The sequence below is a fragment of the Tupaia chinensis genome, unplaced genomic scaffold (assembly GCF_000334495.1).
Source record: "Tupaia chinensis unplaced genomic scaffold, TupChi_1.0 Scaffold000330_1, whole genome shotgun sequence".
Taxonomy (NCBI): Eukaryota; Metazoa; Chordata; class Mammalia; order Scandentia; family Tupaiidae; genus Tupaia; species Tupaia belangeri.
The window spans coordinates 991,283-1,002,284 of NW_006159824.1; the positions used below are offsets into that span (position 1 = coordinate 991,283).

Genomic DNA, 11,002 nt, shown 5'->3' on the forward strand with positions numbered 1-11,002 from the left:
CTGCCCCTCCCGCGAGCCCCAGGCCCACCGGCGGTGGCGGCGCACGATTAGTACGTCACACCCGGCGAACAGCGCCGGCGCGGCCACCACGCGCCCAGCCCCGCCCACCCAAGCACGGAGACTCCACGAGACTGCCCCGCCCGCGAGCTCTACGCAGGGCTGCGCCTGCGCACACCAACTGACCTGGCCGCGCGTGGCTGCCCAGCGGATGACTTGCTGGCGCATGCGTCACGCCCTACTGCGTAGCCCTGCGGTCTCCACGCTCGTGCGTGGGAGTTTAGGGGCTCGGGTTCCTCGGTGTAGGGACGCGCTCTAGAGCGGGGTAGGGAGATCCTGCACGGGACTCGTGGGCTTGTGGAACCGGCATACTGTCCATTCTCTTTATTTTACTTTGAACAGAACAGAAAGAAGATCTCAGGAGTGAGGCAAGACTAGCATCCGGGCGGTCGAGTCGTCCAAGGCTCCCCAGGGACCAGTCTTAGCCCAGAGGAGCTTTGAGTGGCCTGGCACCTCAGAGGGTGGAAGGCTGGAAGGCAAAGGAAGAATAACGTGCCTGCCATGGAGCGTTGTCGTTGTCGGACACCCCCAACTGACATGCCCAAAATAGACACATCTCTGGAGATAGTGACGGGAACTGGGGCCCAGTAGATGGAGAGAAGGAAGTGAGGCTGAGGCTTGTTGGGAGTGAAGAGGCAGAGGGTACCTGGCGAGAGGGGTGGCACGGGGAGCCCGGGGTTTTCCCCAGCAGAGGAAGGCCTAAGCTCATGGGCGGGGCGGTTCCCTCGAGCTGCCGCTAGATGGAGGTGCTGTTCTGGATGCATTCCAGTGGCTCCGTAGCAGGTCTGCACAATCCCTGGCACCCACCCCAGCCCCCACTGGGCGCGCGCGCGCACATACACACAACACAGGAACTTCGGGCTGGATGGAGGATAAAAGTAAGATACTCTACCTCTTTAATATCCATGAAATTGAAGTATAGGATATGGGGGTGGACAGAGAGGAGGAACAGGAGTCTCCAAGTCAAACCCAGGAAGAGGCCTCTGTCCTGTCTGTTCTCTGTCCTTTGTCTAGTCAGCTCTTAGCTGTCTCTGATAGTACCCACTCTCGGTTTTCAAGCTCAGAACGACCTTTTATTATAATACAATCACAGTTTCACAAATCCCAGGAACGTTCCATGTGGAGAAAGGCTAAGTTTTGCCCTTGCTCGGGGAATTACAACACTCAGAATATCTCCTTGGTGTAAATGGAAGACACCTGAGAAGGAGAAGATGCTCAGTGAAGCTCAGCCATCCAGAAACTGAGGTTCCCCCTGAGCTCCACCCTTCCTCTGGTCCTGTGAGGACCTAGGTATTATGTGACCACCTCTATACCCAGGCTTCCCACCCTCCTTGTAGCGCCTCCCACTGCCACCCCGGTCAAAGATGTCCAGCTCTTGTGGCCACCCTGCACTCTCATGGCTCTCACCTGCGCTGTAGCAGCTATTGTAAGCCCGGTCCGGGTTGGAAGGCATGCTCCGTATACATCGGAATAGAGTTTCCTGTCCTCCCTGGCCCTCCCGAGACACCACCTGACCCATGGTGAAAGTCACATCATGAAACAGGACCTGGCAGGGAAGGGAAATGTTCAAAGAGACAAGATGGTGGAACCAACAGATCGTGTAGCAGTTATGTTGCTGGACTCCCACATGGCTGATCGTGTGGTTCAAGTCCTGGACCTGGTGGCTTGAAACTCACACGGATTGCATCCGTGTGCATGCCCATGATCCCAGGAGAAGAATTGAGAAGAGATTGTGACATGGCCATCCCTTCTGGGGAGGGGGATGATTTCTCACTTTGCTGCTCACTGTCTGTCTCTCTGGCAAGCACACGTGCCCTAAAGCAGAAACGCCTTAAAAAAAGAAAAACAGGATGGCATGGTTCAGTTCTGGGAAGCCTCAGGACCCCGGAAAAGGGAGCTGGACAATGAAGAAGGGCCTTCTAAGTTTAGTATGGACAGACGGGGGAACCTTCAGTACCAGGGCATACAGGCTCTTGGGAGAACAGCAGCTTGCCTCCAGGCCCCCCTGTAAGACCCAGGGCATGTCCGGAATTACCTGACTGTACAGCAGGTAAACACCAGTGTCCCAGACCCGAACAACGTATCCTTGGGCTTCCAGGCCTTTCCCACGCCTCAGAGCTGGCTGCCACATCACCTCTGTCACATCAGCGTCCTCTGGATATGAGCAGTATGGCAGTCAGGATTTCTTTGTACTCTCACAAGTAACTACTCCACATCACTTAAGATTCTCTTGGGCCCAGGCGCCAGTCCCTCAGTTCCTGGTCCTTGTCCTCTCCCAAAGCCATTATTTAAAATAGTGCTCACCCTTGGAGGTGCTGTTAATGGGAACAAGGTGCAGGACCGAGCGCTTCTCTGAGGAGAGAAGGAGGAGATCTCAGCAGGATCCACCTACCTCAAGTGGCCTGTTGCCAGCCCTCCACCCTCACCCTGGCTCATGCTAACAGGCCCCATGCTTCTCAATTCCCTCCCACCCTGCACCCCTCAGGCCTCACTCTTCTGTTTAGGGGTGAGTGCTGCTCTCCTTCTCCGAGGTCTCTCTCCATTCTCCCAGGCTTCTGGGGCATCAGGACTCTGCCCCTGGAAAGAGGCTCAGGGTTAGATTCAGAAGCAAGGGTCCCAGGCAGCCTTCCTTCCCAGTCCTCCCTGTACCCAGGAACACCTCAAATCTCTCGTGCTTCTTTCCCCAGCACCCTGAGTCTCAGTGCTGGCTGTCCTCCAGGATCTGTCAGGTACAAGATGCATTAATCTTTAACAGTTTCCTTTCCTGGAGTGGCCGCTTCCTTGATTTCCAAACCCGGGACCCTCTATTGGACCCATTTGAAACTGCAGACCAAGAAGCAGGAACTGAGAGGCCCAGAGACATCTCCCACCCTCCACCCCTCATCTTTCTCTCCCAGACACCCTTCTCCCCTCACCTGTTCCTGGAGGCTCTGCCAGGGATACCCTTCCCCCTCCTGGGAGGGCCCTCCAGTCCTCTGCAGCCGGCTCACCTCTCTCCTTAGGCTTTGCAGTTCTGTTTGTTGGGTCAGCAGAGCCATGGCACACGCCACAGCCCCCAGAGCTGCCCCCCAACTCAACCAGAGAGCAACTGAGAGTGCCGGCTCTCGGACCGGGCCCCCCATGTCACCCGGGGGCGCTTTGGGGGCTAGCAAGAAAGGAGATGAGACTGTCATGAGCGGGGAATTCTGCCAGCAGCTGTGGCCTCAGTGGTAGGGAGGTGGTGGGGAGATAGGGGTGCAGGCAATGGTGCAGAATGGAGGAAGGACGTTACGCAAGGGAGAAATAAAAAGGAACTTGAGAATAAAAAGGGAGGAGGAAAGCAAGCTAAAGGCACCCCCCCACCACCACCACTGTGGGGCCAATGTCGCCCTGAGGTCCCCCGCCCTCCTCCAGCCTCAGGGAAATTTGGTGCCAGTCTCTCTAGGAAGGACGAGGCTGCTGGTGGTGACACCCAGGAGGAGCGGCCAGAGCACAGGAACCCTGGGGCAGCCGCAGAGTTGGGGGAGGGAAGGTTGGTGGCTATGGGCATGGTGCCAGGAGCAGGGATGGGGGACAAGCTGGGCAGGTCGAGGGTGGGGAAAGAAGAGAGGGTGGAAGAGCTGCTAGCTCAGGTACAGGACAGACCTCCGGGGGCTCACTGGAGTGACACTGTGGGAGAGCGGAGGGGGTCGGTGGGGAGAACGGGGAGTGCAGAAGCAAGACACTGGCCGATCGGGGTTAAGGCCAGCCGGCTGTGTTGGAGTAAGGCCGGCCTGCCGCTGCTCCGTGCTGAACTTGGCAAGCAGGGCTTCCTGTTTCCCGAGAAAAGCTCTTACATAAGGCTCTGGACAAGGAGACAAAGAGGCAGCCCCAAGCCCCCCAGCCACTGCCGGACTCCTCCTCAGGACTGGGGACACACACTCCCATGTGCCTGGGCCCCCAGGTCCTGTCTGCTGGCTGAGTCCCCCTCCAGGCCTGCTCCCACCCAGTCTCCCAGCCAGGGCCTTATACCAGCACCTGCAGAATGTCCTGAGGCCTCTAGGAGGAAGGGCCCCTGCGCCTCCCAGCCAGGGATTCCCCCGCAGGAGGAAGCCCGCCTCCTAGGGAAATGAGGCTGTGCCGCACCTTGGGCAGAGGATTGATTTTTTTTTTTTCCCCTGGGGAGAGTGACTTTCCACTCTACTCACACCTAGGGCTGGAGGAATGTCAGTCCCCGCCCCCAAGCCTGAGTGTCACCCTGGAACTGCTGCCATTCTGCACCCTGGCCCCCTCCCCCCATGCCCAGCCCAGCTTCCCATGGCCTTCAGCTCCCCTGGGAATATCCCCTGAGCCCCAATAAAGACAGAGTCCATGACTTACTCTCTTTAATATTCACTTATCAACATTTTGTCACAATAATAATAAAAATAGTATCTGTTTTAAAAATCCACAGGGAGTTATGGAGGGAGGAGCCTGTGTCGGCCTCTCACCCCTCACATCTGGGAGCTCCTGGCCTAGTCCCAGTCTCTCTGGCTTCCTGCTGCCAAGCCCAGCCCCTCCCAGTGCGTGTGGTGGGTTCTTTTGGACCCATCTTGTCCACAGAGTACAGCGAACAATGTTCCGGGGGCTGTGGCCAGTAGGAGTCAGGGTGAATGAGGGCATCAAAACGTCAGGGGTTTGGGAGCTGGGAGGTGCAGAGTGGGAGGTGGGGAGTGTCGAAGAGACGAGGCTATTTATGTGGGATGGGAACATGGGGCCGAACCCTGGCAGTCTATAGAGGGAGGGGCAGATCTGGGGTGAGGAGCAGCTTAGGGTTGGGCAGAGAGGACAGGGATGTTTGATGTGGGAGAATCTGGGACCCCTCACTGCACTTGGAAGAGTCCAAAGTAGGTGAGAAAGGGGGCAGCCTTGAGATGGGCCCGGGGGAGGGTGCGGATCCGCAGGGAGGACCCTAGCCGCAGGGGCAGCAGCCCAGACACCTGGCAGAGGCGAAGTTGGGGCCCTGGGGAGCTCGCTACGGTGGCGGAGAACTCCTCCAGGCAGCGCCGGGCCAGCATGTTATCCACCAGCAAGTCCAGCTTCAGGTAGACAGCCTTCCCCTCGTCAAAGTGCACCTGGGCAGGGGAGGGCAGGCAGAGTCCAGGCCTCCGCACACCCCACGCCATCCAAATTTCTTTAGAGACTCAGGCATCCCATCTGCCTCCCGGCCTTTAGCGCCCCTCAGGTACCCACAGAGCTGGGTGTGTGTGCGTGTGCTTACCTGGCAGTAAAGGTAGTACAGCCCAGCCCGAGTGACTGTAAATTCCCCAATCTGTCGGTCATAGCGCAGAGGGTTGGAGCTGTTGATTTTGGCTTCTTCCCAGCCGCTCACTGTCCCGTCCACACCTGAATGTGGATGTTGAGAGGTAAGGAACCATCTCCTTATGGGACGTCCCCACACTCCCCAGAGGCCAAAGGTAAGAAACCATCCCCTTACGGGACATCCCCACACTCCCCAGAGGCCAAAGGAGTTTATAAACATTTGGGGCCCACCCCACCCAGAAATACAGTCACATGCCACATAGCGACTTTGGACTTTTGGGTCAATGATGGATTGCCTGTAGGGCAGTGGTCTTCTTCTTCTTTTTTTTTTTTATTATCTTTTTTTCTTTTTTTGGAGAGGTTTTTGCTATAGGCCGCGTGCGCTCACCAGAGACAGAGAGACAGAGAGACAGAAAGCGAGAAATCAAAAAAGGGGGCATGCCCACACCGCAATGCCTTCTCCTCCATTCTCCTCTCGGGATCTTGGGCACGCACGCACACGCGCCCGGCGTGAGTTTAAGCCACTGGGTCCGGGACTCAAACTGCAGTCGACTACATGCGAGCCCAGTGGTCTTCTAACGGTATAATGGATCTAAAAATTTCTGCCAGACGTGTGTGTGCATGCCCAAAATACAGAGAGAAGAATGGAGAAGGGATTGTGGAGTGGCCATCCTCCCTGGGGTGATTTCTCACTTTCTGTCTCTCTCTCTGGTGAGTGCACACGCCCTAGCACAAAAATCTCTCTCAAAAAATAAAAAGAATTCCTGTCACCTACTGACAGTGGAGTCATTGTAACACTTCACAGTGCAGGACAACACTATACCCACATGTCTGTGGGAGAGTTGGCATAAAACCACCTACCTTGCTGCCAGTCATGCTGTCTCGGGCATAAACAACCACACACAGCACGTAAAGCTCGACAGAGAGCTACCATGCTGCTGGGTTAGGTATCGATTCCACTGGACTCTTGATCATTATTTTAGTGTGTTCTCCTTTTACTTATAAAAAAGGGCTACTGTTGGAACCAGCAGTTGGTGTGATGGCTATGTCGCTGGACTCCCATGTAGTTGACTGCAGTTCGAGTCCCAGACCCGGTGGCTTAAAACTCACGCCAGGCGCATGTGCGTGCGTGCCCAAGATCCCAAGAGGAGAATGGAGAAGGGATTGCAGCATGGCCATCCCCCCTGGGGGGTGATTTCTTGCTTTCTGTCTTTATCTTGCTCACAAGTGCACTCACCCTATAGCAAAATCCTTTGCAAAAAATAAAACAAGAGAGAAAGAATTAAAAAAAAAAAACTAACATACATCCTAAAAAAACGATACAAACTAAAATTATCCAAAGATAATTTTATAGCAAAAGCCTCTCAAAAATTATTATAACTGTATTGTAAAAAAAAATTTAAATAGGATGTTGTGGCTGGCATGGTGGTTACGGTGTTGGACACTCCCACATGGCTGACCACGGTTCGAGTCCTGGCCCTTTGTGACTTGCTTTCTCATTTCCTCTCTCTCTCTGTTTCTCTGGTCAAATGAAAACAAACAAACAAACAAAACCAGTATGTGGTGTCATGCCCGCAGCAGCCTCCTGCATCTCGTGTTTACCTGGTCTCATGATTGCATCGGTCTCGCTAGTGCTTGAGCTAATCTGTCGTTCTGTTCAGCATGGCCCTTTCAATGAGACAAGATGTGGAGGCAAGACACCAGGGACCCTGTGGAAGCCTAGGATAGTTGTGTGTGTTTGTGTCTTAGTTCTTGACAAAAAAAAAAAAAAAGTTTGAAAAGTAAAAATAAATAAATAGTTTAAAAAATAAAAAGTCTTGGGGCTAGCGGGTGGTGTGGTGGTTAAGGGCGCTGAAACTGCACATGGCAATGCACTTTGAGTCCCAGACCTGGCGGCTTGCTATCTCACTTTCTCTCTCTCTCTTTCTGGTAAGTGCACGTGCCCTATAGCAAATTGAAAAGTAATAATAATAAAGAAAAGAAAAGAAAAAATTATGTTAAAAATCTTATAAGGAGACCAGCAGTTAACGTAATGGCTATGTCACTGGACTCCCACGTGGTCGACCGCGGTTCGAGTCCCAGACCCGGTGGCTTAAACTCACGCTGGGCACATGTGCGTGCATGCCCAAGATCCCGAGAAGAGAATAGAGGAGAAGGGATTGCAGCATGGCCATCCCCCCTGGGGGGGTGATTTCTCGCTTTCTGTCTGTCTGGCGAGCGCACACGCCCTATAGCAAAAACCTCTCCAAAAAAAGAAAAAAAAATCTTATAAGAATGCAAGGAAAGCAAATATTTTTATACAGTTATATAATTGTGTGTGTGTGTGTGTTTGCTATAAGGCACAAGCATTCACAGGAGACAGAGAGGAAAAGTGAAAAGGCACTCCCAGGGGGACAACCACCCACAATCCCTTCTCCTCCATACTCCTCTTGAGATTTTGGGTATGAATGCACACATACCCAGAGTGTTTTTAAGCCTCCAGGTCCAGGACTCAAACCTTGCAGTTGGCCATGTGGGATCCAGCTGCCTTAACCACAGTGCCACTGACTGGCCCTCCCTCTGACATTTGCATGATGACAAAAATCACCTAAGGACATATTTATGAGAATGCATCACCATTATTTTCTATTTGCATCGGGGAGCCAGTGGATAGTGTAGTGGTGAAGGTTCTGTACTCCCACATGGGTGATCACAATTCAAATCCCAGATCCGGAGGCTCGAAACATCCTGGGCGTGCCCAAAATCCAGGGAGGAGAGTGAAGGAGAAGGGATTGAGGCATGGCCATCTTCCCTGGGGGGTGACTTCTTGTTTTCTATCTCTGTGTCTCTCTCAGTCTTTCCAGTGAGCGCACGTCTCTATAGTAAAAATCTCTCTTTCTCTCAAAAAAGAAAGAAAGAAAGAAAGAAATCTAATAGTTATGACCAGAAAGAGTCAGAGCAAACTGTCACCAGTGGTGGCTTCTATGGAGAAGAGTAGGAATGAAGAGGTGTGGGGACTCTCAGGTTTTACTTCAATCGTGTCCTAACTATAGACCTACATTGGGGACCAGATGGCAGTACTGTGGGAAAATGCAATGTTCTGCAAGGCTGACCCACATGGGAAGTTCCTGGTTCACATCCAGGGACCTCCCTGACTATGCTGGGCACATATGGCTTGTGATCCAGGGCTGGCTGAAGCCGAAGGTAAATCACAGCATCAAGACTCTGTTGGAAGTGCTCTCTCTGTCTCTGACTCATGGAGGAAATAAAGCAACTTTAAAAAGGATTTTATAAAAAATAACGTAGAGTCAGTTACGGGGTGTCGTTAAGGCAACTGGATCCCACATGGCTGACTGTACCATTTGAATCCTTGTAGGGAGTGGCTGAATCTGAGCTGAACAATGGTGACCTTTAAAGATGAGCAGGGCACAGACTCGCTCGCTTGGGCCAATGCTGAATAGCCGGCAGAGGTTAAAGAAAACTATATTTTAGCCAGAGAAGGCCAGGTGGGGCTTATTTCGAACTGCAAAACACAAGATGCTCCACAGCTGCAGTTGACAATAGAAAAACACCTGGTTTGGGGCCGGCAGGTGGCGTGGTGGTTAAAGGCGCTGGACTCCCACATGGCCGACAGTGGTTTGAGTCCTGGACCAAGTCCGGTGGCTTGCTTCCTCACTTTCCCTCTCTCTCTCTGATCAAACTGGAAAATAATAATAATAATAATAAATAAAGTTAAATAAAATAATTCTTTGGGGGAGAAATAAAAAAGAAAACACCTTCAGCTACTCCTGCCCCCACTGCCCTGTAAAAGAATAAACCTGGGAACCGCTTTTGCCATGCTGATCTCCCTCAGGGATGCCCGGAGGGCCTGTTCCCCGCTTTTTCTTTACTTGTGGGTCTGTCCTTTCTGCATCCACTGCCACTCCTACTCAGGGTCCATGTCCCTGCTTCACAGGCACGTCCTGGACCCGGCAGCTTGAGAAGCTGTGTGCCCCAAATCTGGAGAAGCAAATGGAAGATGAAGGGACTGCAGCATGGCCACCCCCTACTCTGTCTGTCTGTCTCTCTGGCGAGCGCACGTGCCCTACAGCAAAACAAAACGAAACGAAAAGAACGTAGACATACATTGCTTCAGTTATTCAAATGAGGAATAATTAAATGGCACCGAAATGTCCATCAGTGGATGAGTGGATAAGCAAACTGTGGTATGTCCATACAATGAAATATTATTTGTCATGAAAAGGAGTGAAGCTCTGACACATGCTCCAGCATGAATGGACATTGCAAACATTGTGCTGAGGGAAAAGAAGCTGGTCACAAAGGACCATTTAAATGAAATGTCCGAGTAGGCAAATGTGGAGAGACAGAAAGTAGATTCTTGGTTGCCTAGAGCAGGAGAATGGTGGGAATGGGATTGACAGCTGACTGGTACAGGCTTGCTTGCTTTCTCGTTCTTCTTTCTTTCTTTCTCTTTTTCTTTTTTTCTGATTTTTGCCATAGAGTACATGCATATGCTCATCACCAGAGAAAGACAGAGGGGAAAAGTGAGAAATCACCTGCAGGGAGAATAGCCACGCTACAATCTCCTCTCTTCCATTCTCCTCTCAGGATTTTGGGCAAGCACGCACACATGCCTGGCATGAATTTCGAGCCATTGGGTCTGGGACTCAAACTGCAGTCAGGGATAAGGGAGTCCAGTACCCTAATCACTACATGACCTGCTGGCTCCCAGGGTTTCTTTCATTCTTTTTTAAAGAATTATTTTATTTATTTATTTAAATTTGACCAGAGAGGGACAGAGCGAGCAAAAGAGAGAGAGAGAGAAAGTGAGCTGCCAGGTCCGGGACTTGAACCAAGGTGGACCATATTGGAGTCCAGCACCCTTAACCACCATGCCACCTGCCGGCCCCTCCCAGGGTTTCTTTTAGAGGTGATAAAGTGATAGATGGTTGCCCAACTCTGAGAGCATACCAAAAATCACTGGATTGTACACTTTAAATATTAATAAGTGGGGGGATCAGCAGATGGCGTAATGGTTATGTCGCTGGACTCCATGCTGACCGCGGTTTGAGTCCCAGACTTGGTGGTTTCAAATTCACACTGGGCACGTGAACATGAGTGCCCAAAATCTCGAGAGCATGGAGGAGAAGGGCTTACGGAGTGGCCATCTCCCTGGGAGGTAATTTCTCACTTTCTGTCTCTTTGTCTCTATGGTGAGCACACACGCCCAATAGCAAAAATTTATCTAAAAAAAATAGTAAGTGAATTGTATGATATGTGCATTATGTCTTAATGAAGCTGTTACCAAAACGACAACAAACCCTACAGCTAGGGCAACTGCAAATTGCAAAGAAGAGCAGTAAAAGGTAGAGCAGGGCAGCCAGACCCTCCCAGGTTCTCTGCCCACCCCACCCCCACCCGTGGCCCGCCTCACTGGCCCTCTGTCTAACCTCACACATTCCTCTATTCCCAACATTCCAGCCGCCCTGCCTCCTTCCACACACCAAGCTCATCAAGCTCATTGCCCCCCTCCCTGGGACACACTTCCAGGACTCATTCCCTGGCTGACACTTCTGTCTTCCTTGGCCACCCTGTTTCAAATAGCCACCCCCGGGGCCAGCAGGTGGCATAGTGTTAAGGCATTGGACTCCCATGTGGCTGACCACAGTTCAAGTCCCAGGCCTGGCAGCTTGAAACTCACACACCA

The 11,002-nt window shown here is 52.2% G+C and overlaps 2 protein-coding genes across 7 annotated transcripts in view; both read right to left on the reverse strand.

The window, feature by feature from the left end:
* Positions 1-923: 923 nt before the first annotated feature.
* TNFSF13 (TNF superfamily member 13) lies at positions 924-4,166 on the reverse strand. Of its 5 annotated transcripts, XM_006151795.3 has the most exons (8): positions 4,054-4,166; positions 3,682-3,848; positions 2,973-3,202; positions 2,550-2,634; positions 2,362-2,409; positions 2,093-2,211; positions 1,465-1,603; positions 924-1,254 (listed from the first exon to the last, which is right to left on the reverse strand). In XM_006151795.3, the coding sequence occupies exons 3-8, from the start codon at positions 3,177-3,179 to the stop codon at positions 1,145-1,147; spliced, it is 708 nt and encodes a 235-aa protein (XP_006151857.1). In that variant the 5' UTR covers positions 3,180-3,202; positions 3,682-3,848; positions 4,054-4,166; the 3' UTR covers positions 924-1,144. The 5 variants fall into 5 exon arrangements, with proteins under 5 accessions (XP_006151857.1, XP_006151858.1, XP_027628954.1 ...); XM_006151796.3 differs by lacking the exon at positions 3,682-3,848; XM_027773153.1 differs by lacking the exons at positions 3,682-3,848; positions 4,054-4,166 and having other exon boundaries at positions 3,048-3,673.
* Positions 4,167-4,383: 217 nt separating this feature from the next.
* TNFSF12 (TNF superfamily member 12) overlaps positions 4,384-11,002 on the reverse strand; it is a 15,081-nt gene continuing 8,462 nt past the window's right edge. For both annotated transcript variants that reach the window (XM_014589069.2, XM_006151794.3), the window contains exons 6-7: positions 5,276-5,400; positions 4,384-5,129 (exon numbers count right to left, since the gene is read on the reverse strand). In XM_014589069.2, the coding sequence (XP_014444555.1) occupies positions 4,878-5,129; positions 5,276-5,400 (377 nt within the window). In that variant the 3' untranslated portion in view covers positions 4,384-4,877. The remainder of the gene's footprint in view (positions 5,130-5,275; positions 5,401-11,002) is intronic.

Excerpts from the sequence above, each read along its gene's own strand:
- TNFSF13 (XM_014589067.2), bottom strand. The coding sequence starts at position 3,230 with ATGACAGTCTCATCTCCTTTCTTGCTAGCCCCCAAAGCGCCCCCGGGT. Across the intron at positions 2,410-2,549 it reads ACTCACCCCTAAACAGAAGA|AGAAGCGCTCGGTCCTGCAC; the intron begins GTGAGGCCTGAG and ends TTCTCTCCTCAG. Across the intron at positions 2,212-2,361 it reads CATTAACAGCACCTCCAAGG|AGGACGCTGATGTGACAGAG; the intron begins GTGAGCACTATT and ends GCTCATATCCAG.